General features: G+C 42.3%; 1 protein-coding gene across 1 annotated transcript in view; it reads right to left on the bottom strand.

The window, feature by feature from the left end:
- The window catches only part of LOC138954673 (uncharacterized), a 15,219-nt gene that overhangs the window by 2,656 nt on the left and 2,563 nt on the right, over positions 1-10,000 (bottom strand). The window contains exons 3-4 of the mRNA XM_070326458.1: positions 8,103-8,248; positions 6,536-6,965 (exon numbers count right to left, since the gene is read on the bottom strand). Of these exons, the coding sequence (XP_070182559.1) occupies positions 6,536-6,965; positions 8,103-8,248 (576 nt within the window). The remainder of the gene's footprint in view (positions 1-6,535; positions 6,966-8,102; positions 8,249-10,000) is intronic.

The raw sequence follows: 10,000 nt of genomic DNA, 5'->3' as shown, positions 1-10,000 counted from the left end.
ATAATCTGAGAAAGGAAACAATGAATCAAGAAACTAAAACCCAGGTGCACATCTGCGGCACCTAGGGAGTGTACGTGCACACTATCTTGTTCCTGCCTCTTGCCATCTCAGAGGTATGGCGACCACAGACAGACACACACACACACACACACACACAGACAGACAGACACTCTCTTTCTCTTCGCCCGGGAGTAAGCGGAGCCCTGTTGCAATTTAAGACGCTCGCTATCCCATTATGATTAGCTTTACCTCCTTTGTTTGGATACAAAAAAGAGTTATCTCCCTTACCTTCTAGAAATTTCCGGAACTGTCCAGTTAATTTTTCATTCTTCATTTCTTCCCCTCATAGGAGCAATAGCGAGTCTCTAATATCACTGGCATGATGTGCTTGCTACAGGTGAACAGTAGGCACTGAACTGGTCTTGTACCATATAGGCTGTATTCAATAAATGGGAGGTCCATAATCTGAGAAAGGAAACAATGAATCAAGAAACTAAAACCCAGGTGCACATCTGCGGCACCTAGGGAGTGTACGTGCACACTATCTTGTTCCTGCCTCTTGCCATCTCAGAGGTATGGCGACCACAGACAAAAAAGAGTTATCTTCCTTACCTTCTAGAAATTTCCGGAACTGTCCAGTTAATTTTTCATTCTTCATTTCTTCCCTTCATAGGAGCAATTATAGCGAGTCTCTAATATCACTGGCATGATGTGCTTGCTACAGGTGAACAGTAGGCACTGAACTGGTCTTGCACCATATAGGCTGTATTCAATAAATGGGAGGTCCATAATCTGAGAAAGGAAACAATGAATCAAGAAACTAAAACCCAGGTGCACATCTGCGGCACCTAGGGAGTGTACGTGCACACTATCTTGTTCCTGCCTCTTGCCATCTCAGAGGTATGGCGACCACAGACAAAAAAGAGTTATCTCCCTTACCTTCTAGAAATTTCCGGAACTGTCCAGTTAATTTTTCATTCTTCATTTCTTCCCCTCATAGGAGCAATAGCGAGTCTCTAATATCACTGGCATGATGTGCTTGCTACAAGTGAACAGTATGCACTGAACTGGTCTTGCACCATATAGGCTGTATTCAATAAATGGGAGGTCCATAATCTGAGAAAGGAAACAATGAATCAAGAAACTAAAACCCAGGTGCACATCTGCGGCACCTAGGGAGTGTACGTGCACACTATCTTGTTCCTGCCTCTTGCCATCTCAGAGGTATGGCGACCACAGACAGACACACACACAGACAGACACTCTCTTTTATTTATATGTATAGATAACGGTTTTATTACCGTTTAACCTTTGCCGTGCTTCCTGGGTTCACCTGTACCCAGAGACACACTAAAATCATTGTAACTCTGGAACCATTAAAGGTATCGTTTTGAAATTTTAAGTATCTCTCACACACCTAATTTGCTCTCTGTCTGCAAATTTTTAGTGTGTACATGACAAAACATAAAAATTAATTGATTATGATAATTTACATATACACTACCGATGGCGCGGGTTCACACAAACCCATACTTTTAAAGAGTAGTAGTGATTGTAACTATGCCTCTGCCGACGGCGCGGGTTCTGCTACACCCATAATTACCAAAGCGGCGGAACAGTGTCTGTCTGCCTGTTTGTCTCCAAGAGACTGTCTGTCTCTCTGTCTGTCTGTCCGTATCTCTCTGTCTGTATGTCTGTTGTCAGTTGCTCTGTCTGTCTGTCTGTCTGTCTGTCTGTCTGTCTGTCTATCTGTCTATCCGTCTATCCGTCTATCTGACTGTCTGTCTATCTGACTGTCTGTCTATCTGACTGTCTGTCTCTGTCTCTCTCTGTCTCTGTCTCTCTCTCTGTCTCTCTCTCTCTGTCTCTCTCTCTGTCTCTTAGTCTCTCTCTCTTAGTCTCTCTCTCTCTCTTTCTTAGTCTCTCTCTCTCTCTCTTTCTTAGTCTCTCTCTCTCTCTTAGTCTCTCTCTCTCTTTCTTAGTCTCTCTCTCTCTCTTTCTTAGTCTCTCTCTCTCTTTCTTAGTCTCTCTCTCTCTTTCTTAGTCTCTCTCTCTCTCTCTTTCTTAGTCTCTCTCTCTCTCTTTCTTAGTCTCTCTCTCTCTCTTTCTAGTCTCTCTCTCTCTCTTTCTTAGTCTCTCTCTCTCTCTTTCTTAGTCTCTCTCTCTCTCTTTCTTAGTCTCTCTCTCTCTCTCTTTCTTAGTCTCTCTCTCTCTCTTTCTTAGTCTCTCTCTCTCTCTCTTGCTTAGTCTCTCTCTCTTTCTTAGTCTCTCTCTCTCTCTTTCTTAGTCTCTCTCTCTCTTAGTTTCTATCTCTCTCTCTTAGTCTCTCTCTCTCTTTCTTAGTCTCTCTCTCTCTCTCTCTCTCTTAGTCTCTCTCTCTTTCTTAGTTTCTCTCTCTTTCTTGGTCTCTCTCTCTCTCTCTTTCTTAGTCTCTCTCTCTCTTTCTTAGTCTCTCTCTCTCTTTCTTAGTCTCTCTCTCTCTTTCTTAGTCTCTCTCTCTCTCTCTTTCTTAGTCTCTCTCTCTCTCTTTCTTAGTCCTCTCTCTCTCTCTCTTTCTTAGTCTCTCTCTCTCTTTCTTTGTCTCTCTCTCTCTCTCTTTGTTAGTCTCTCTCTCTCTTTCTTAGTCTCTCTCTCTCTCTCTTTCTTAGTCTCTCTCTCTCTTAGTTTCTCTCTCTCTCTCTTAGTCTCTCTCTCACTCTCTTTCTTAGTCTCTCTCTCGAGGTATTGCACCTCGGTTCGACCGAAGCTAAGTTAAGAATAAATTCCTGTTGTGCAGCGGGTTGAAGTATTCCCTCATACCTCGGAGATATACCTTCACTCGCTCGCAGCGACGTCACGTGACGGAAAGAATGTTATCACACCATTGAAATGACATTCTCTCCGTCCCCTATAGGCGACGAAATAGGTCAAATTTTGTGCACTTTTTAGTGGAAAATGCTTCGACGCCGGAGCGGGTACTGGACCCAGTGCCGTTCTAGTGCAAGTGCACTACAAAGGCACTGCACCCAGTGCCGATAAGCGACAGCATTCTTTCCACCATCTAAAATGTCACGTGACGTTGCTGCGAGCGAGTGAAGGTATATCTCCGAGGTGCAATGGGTGCTCTCTCTCTCTTTCTTAGTCTCTCTCTCTCTCTCTCTTTCTTAGTCTCTCTCTCTCTCTTTCTTAGTCTCTCTCTCTCTTTATTTGTCTCTCTCTTTCTATCTTTCTTAGTCTCTCTCTCTCTCTTTCTTAGTCTCTCTCTCTCTTTCTTAGTCTCTCTCTCACTTTCTTAGTCTCTCTCTCTCTTTCTTAGTCTCTCTCTCTTTCTTAGTCTCTCTCTCTCTCTCTTTCTTAGTCTTTCTCTCTCTCTTTCTTAGTCTCTCTCTCTTTCTTAGTCTCCCTCTCTCTCTTTCTTAGTCTCTCTCTCTTTCTTAGTCTCTCTCTCTCTTTCTTAGTCTCTCTCTCTCTCTCTCTTTGTCTCTCTCTCTTTCTTAGTCTCTCTCTCTCTCTTTCTTAGTTTCTATCTCTCTCTCTTTCTTAGTCTCTCTCTCTCTCTCTCTTTCTTAGTCTCTCTTTCTCTCTCTCTCTCTTAGTCTCTCCGTCTCTCTCAGTCTCTCCCTCCCCCTCTCCCTCTCCCTCCCCCTCTCCCTCCCCCTCTCCCTCCACTGCAAGAGGTCGGTGAAGGGAGAAACTCGATGCACCCACTGAAGTAGCGCTGTGGGTTTCCCTGAACCCACCCTGTCGTTAGAGAAATAAACGGTAAAAACCCTCTTTCAAATGTATGGGTTCAGACAAACCCGCATCGTCGTTAGAGGAATAAACGGTAAAAAAAACCTTTCAAATGTATGGGTTCAGACAAACCCGCATCGTCGGGCGTGTGTAGTCAAAAGCGGCATCCGGCAAAGGTTAATTCGAATAAAACAAATTTCGAAGCGACCCCGCGAATTAGACAGAACAGCCGCAATGGGAACTGGAGCGCTCCTACCTGATTATGCCTGTCAGTCAAAGAATTCTCGTGACCTGGGTCAGCCAATCAGAGTAATACTCCTGACGTGATGAATATTCACAGATCAAATGCGTTTGACACACAACAATCTCACAAGATAAACCATGTTGAACATGCGTTTCGGTTGCTTAAGCGTTCGCCCAGATTTAAAAAGGATGCTAATGGAATCTGTTGCCACTTTGCGTTACTTCCGTCCAGCAGCCTCATAATCCATGAAATTAGATATGATGTTTGTACATCTTTGGCATTAATCATTTTCAGACCTCCATGATTTGTCTCTTGGCACATTACTTTTCTATTAACTTTTTCATAAGCTCTTTTGTTTGAATATTTTTTCTTCCAGATAAATCGGAATAGAGATGAATTTAGCTTATTGAGGAAGTTTTCTGTGGCACATAGAGATTGCAGTACGTAAGTAAACTGTGACAACATTAATGTTTTGACTATACACATTTTCCCCATTATACTTAGGTTTCTTTTCGACCATGTTGCTATTAATGAATTTACTTTATGTAGTTTAGGTTCCCAGTTTTCTTCTAGGTTGGAGGCTGGGACAGAGTTGTTGAAATGAATTCCTAAGATTTTGATTTGTTTTTTCCAAATAATATTACATGGTCGGTCAGCAGAAAATGTATTTGTACCAAGCCACATTGCTTCTGTCTTTTGATCATTCATTGCTAACCCTGAAAAATTTGAAAACTGAGTTATAAGATGTAATACGTTTCTTAGGTCTTTCTCATCTTGTAGGAAGAAACTAATGTCGTCAGCATACATAAGTAGTTTAAGAATTTCACCATGTCTATCAGAATTCCTTGGCAGTTTAATCCCTTTAACATCTTGATCTGCACGGATTTTGATTGCTAACACTTCGAGGGCCAGAACAAAGGCTAATGGCGAAAATGGACATCCTTGTCTTAATCCAGCATCACAATCATGGGAATGGACTCGAGATCCATCCCATGTAATTAATACTACTCTCTGTATTTTTTGTTAAAGTATCGACCCACCTAATAAAATAATTACCAAATCCGAACTTTTGGAACGCCCAGAGCATATATTCTTTAGAAATCGTGTCAAAAGCAGCTCTGTAATCTAGCGCCATTAAAATACCTGGTTGATTACTGTTATTCATATATTCAATGACGTCATCGATCATTCTAATAACAGTGCTGGAATTTCTTTTTTTTAAAACCCAACTTGATCTTCACTTATTAAGCAATTGATGACTTGATTTAATCTGTTTGCAAGGCATTTCGCTAATAGTTTATAGTCGGTGTTTGTTACAGATATAGGACGCCAGTTATTTAGGTGCTCTCGTTTCAACCCCTTTCCTTTGTGTATCACTGTGATTGCTGCTCGCTTCTGGGATACAGATAGTTCCCCTTTTTCAAAGGCTGACCAAAAAGAGGATAATAACATTTTGTTTATACTACTCCAAAAGAACTTTATGAAATTGGTTGTTATTCCATCCAATCCTGGAGCAGAATTACTTCGCATTCCCTTAAGTGCAATAAGGAGTTCTTTTTCTGTAATTTCTTGATCAATACTGCCCTTTTGCTCCTCTGATAATTTTTGAATGTCAGTATTTAAAAAAATCGTCCCCAAGAAAGTTATTAAAATTGATGTTTTTAGTGTATCTGTTTGTAAAGAAGCGGGTTTGTTCCTTTAATATTTCAGACTGACTTGTAATAAATTCATTCTCTGTTATTTCTATTCTATCTAGTATCTTATTTTTTGCGTGAGCTTTCTTTAAGTTTAGGAAATAACGCGTGTTTTTCTCACCCTCCTCAATTAATTTTATCCTAGATCTAATTTGTGCCCCTTTAGCTTCTTGTATTGTAAATAATTCTAACTCATGCTTGATGTGCTCTCGCTTAGTCACCAATCTGGCGTTACTGGGGTCCAGAGCCAAAAGTCTGTCTGTTTCATTTAACTGCTGTTGTAAAAGGGTGTGTTTGTTTATACTGAGAGTTTTCTTTTCTCTAGAATACGATATACACATCTCTCTTATTTTTATTTTACATATATCCCATCTTATTTGTGCATCTTCATTACTTGATTCTTCTTCATATTTTTTAAGAAATATATTGATGTTGTCAACTAATGCTTTATCGTGCAGTAGGCTATCATTAAACTTCCAGTATGATGGACCACGCAACACGTGCGTTACTTTGTAGGTCAAGATGACCTGTCGGTGATCTGAATGAGCCACTGACTGTATAATACAATCGCTGGCGTGGTCGACCACTCCACTAGAGGCTAAAATGTAATCAAGTCTTCTTGCTATAAATGGGTTCTTGCGACTCCACGTAGCTGATAAGGACGCAGTTTCTAAACCTCCCTGATAAAATGTATTCGTATTCACACACACACACACACACACGCACGCACGCACGCACGCACGCACGCACGCACGCACGCATGCACACACACACACACACACACACACATACACATACACATACACATACACATACACACACACACACCACAGAAAAGGCAATTATGAAGGCAGAGTGAAGGTGTTCCGAGTAACACTAAACGTACCGTTCAGGTGTTGACTGAGTAGACTTGACACGCTGTCAATACGCGCGATGGTCTGGGTATCTTGCTTCACGAGATGCTTGGAGACGTTACTGATCATGACATTGGCTTCATCCAGATGTCCCTTCAATTGTCCGTTCTCTGCTTTCAGCTCCATCACTGATCCTTTCAGTTGCTGGTTCTCCGCCTTCAGCTCCATCACTGATCCTTTCAGTAGCTGGCTCCCCGCCTCCAGTAACGTCAGACGAGACTTGACGTCATCAACGACGACAGTGGAGCTGACGTCAGTACTGTTGCCATGAAGACAGGCTACAGACGCGGAGCTGTGAGGAACGTGACAGGTGTAGGACCCTCCCGACACAGGGTTGTCCAGCAGCAGCAGGAACTGTCCCTCCTTGTACTGGGAGCTGGATACGGACTGACCGGAGGGCGTCTGAGGACAGCGAGAATAATGTTAGTATATTATGTTTGTTTGTTTGTTTGTTTTGCTTAACGCCCAGCCGACCACGAAGGGCCATATCAGGGCGGTGCTGCTTTGACATATAACGTGCGCCACACACAAGACAGAAGTCGCAGCACAGGCTTCATGTCTCACCCAGTCACATTATTCTGACACCGGACCAACCAGTCCTAGCACTAACCCCATAATGCCAGACGCCAGGTGGAGCAGCCACTAGATTGCCAATTTTAAAGTCTTAGGTATGACCCGGCCGGGGTTCGAACCCACGACCTCCCGATCACGGGGCGGACGCCTAACCACAAGGCCAACCGTGCCGGTAGTAGTATATTATGTTGTTGGAATTTATATGCCTGATATAATACAAGATTTATTTCTATTTCAATATCAGGTCAGGTTTAGTTGCACGTGTAAATCACAATGCTACAAGGTTATGCACATGCGCATTGTACGGATTCTCCAATTTGTAATTATCTCGTCATGTTAAGCAAGAAAAATCTCTAAAACATTAAACATATGGTGTGATATCTGCATAATGAATGTTGAAAAGAAAAAAACAACATGTTGAGGTGCGACAGTAAGAGAAGTATGCTACAATGGAGTAGTACCTGGCAAAGGCCGTTATTTAGTGAGGATCGTTGTTTCAAGGAGGGTGTGTGCAAGCAGACTGACACCACGCTTTACTGTGCTTTTCTATTTTTTTCTATTTTTGGTTCATCATTAGTACTGGTGAATGTTTCGTGTTGTCTGTGATTTAGTGTTTATATGAAATAACCTTTCATGTTTGCTAATATTACACAAACAAACAAACAAACAAATTACAAACAAACACCACTTGTTGTTGACAAAGAGTGTACATCACTGCTGATCAACGGCAGTTACAAGATTGCCTTTCCAAACATTAACAGAGAGCAAAATAATATGCACACTACATGCCAGACACACTCCGAATCAAATTACAACATATGAAGAACTCAATCCTGATCAGCGGCAGTTACAAGATAAATCCATAAAGATAAATTCATTAAGACAAATCCGTTAAGATAAATCCGTTAAGATAATGCCGTTAAGATAATGCCGTTAAGATATGTCGGCTGTGAAAATAAAACTCACGGTCCACTCTAGGGTGAAGGGCGGGGTGTCATGGTAGGTGAATGTACCACAGGCGAGCACCACGTGCCATTGTTGTGTGGAGTTACTGAACACAGCCACCGCCATCTGGGACGCGTGCAGCTGACCGTCTCTTATCATCAGTCCTTCTGCCAAGTGTAGTCAACAACAAAGCAATGGGATTTTTACGAAACAAATACTCGTATCACGTGAAATTGTAGAATCCCCTTTCTCAACATAAAGATGGAACATTGTCATCAGTCGTTTGGGAATTGTGTCACGATTTAGTGACATGGATCGGGAAAATGTCACTATGTGGGGTGCCTTTCTCGAATTACGACAGAAAGCGCCTGTGCGTGAGTCTGGGCTACGGCAGATTTTGGCTGACAATGCATGGCGAGCACGGGAATTTCGTGATGCAAGAGTTCCACGTGCGTGATTTTGCTTGCTTGGCGAAATCGACTGTGGCAAATTGTTTACGGTACACGTGGAGTCACGTGAGTGTTTCAAGGTTGTCTGGTAAAGACATGAAACGGGAGACTTGACAATCAACGGCAAGAGAGGAGGGTCGGTGTCTTCGTCCTAAGAGTTTGATGGTTTTCAACACGTTTAGATTCTTCACTTTATATCTACGTGCCGTTCTGCTCGCACAGTAGGGCTTTTAATGAACTTCAAGAAGAGACCACCTTTTCACTGTTACATGTTCGCTGAGGACGAGTCGTCAGGTTTTCTTCGCTGTGCGGGGAAATAATTTCCACCGCATAAGGATTCAGCGCAAGAGGGGGGATGGCGGTATTTTTGTTGACGAACAAAAGCCATTCATAAGGAAGCGGATTCGCTTAAAAGAGAGCTACCTACATACATAGGCTGTTGAGGTAATAAATCGTTATTTAACGCTATTGACGAGTCTGTGTTTGTAGAATGAAATACTCTCTGCTGTTCTTTCCAGGTTAGCGCATAATTTGCTCTTTGTGACGCTAAAATACTAATCTGTATATGGTTTTTGCAGATATGGAGAGAAGGAAGGAAAATAGCTGATTTGTTGTTGTAAAAGTTCGTTTGTGCAGGCCCACGTGCTCGATGAAATATGTAAAGATGACATGTTTAAAGGTGGAGTGTGAGGGGTAGCGTGGCATGTTTAGTGCACCGATGCGTTTTGTTGCATCCTTCCTATTCCTACGTTCTACGTTCTTCTACGTACTACGTCGATGCTGTAACCTGCTAACCTGGTGTACTGGTGGTTGCTGTCGCTGTCGTCATCCTACCATACTACACGTCTATCTTCTGGTAGACTACGGGGAGGATCGTCAGCGACTGAGTGAGACGCCTGATGTCTCCACTGTTCACTGCTTCGTTGCCACGCCAGCCGGCACTACATTCAACGGAGCAGTTGTGGAGACTATAGACTAATCACGGGTCGCCCACTCGGTGGCAAAAAGCTAAGTGCACCATGTCTTTGCACCCTGTTTACCACCGTTGTCATCTTTTATATTAGTGATTTCATTTGAGTGGTGACAACGTGGGGTATGTGACACCAGCATTAACCAGCACTTTACAGATCAGCTAACTTTCCTAGCTATACACGGGATCAGCGTGTTATTATCATTTTCTAAACTTTAACTGGCATTTTTTGTCAGTGACACCTTTATTTACGTTTTGAACGTAAACAAAACATCTTTTGGAGTGAAGTCTCGAGGGAGGTGGCGTGATAATATATATATATATATATATAAACAGGCGTCGGAAACTTATACTTTTGTTGATTCTATCTATTTGTATGACTGCGAGAGTGGATCGTGGTGTGGTTAGTTAGTTAGAAGTAACTAACCGTTCATAATCACCTCAGGTGATATACTGAAACGTGAAATTGTAGAATCCCCCTTTCTCAACATAAAGATGGA

The sequence above is a fragment of the Littorina saxatilis genome, unplaced genomic scaffold (genome assembly GCF_037325665.1).
Source record: "Littorina saxatilis isolate snail1 unplaced genomic scaffold, US_GU_Lsax_2.0 scaffold_700, whole genome shotgun sequence".
Lineage (NCBI taxonomy): Eukaryota > Metazoa > Mollusca > Gastropoda > Littorinimorpha > Littorinidae > Littorina > Littorina saxatilis.
The sequence above is the reverse complement of the archived record's forward strand: the minus strand, read 5'-3'. Positions and strand labels throughout refer to the sequence as shown.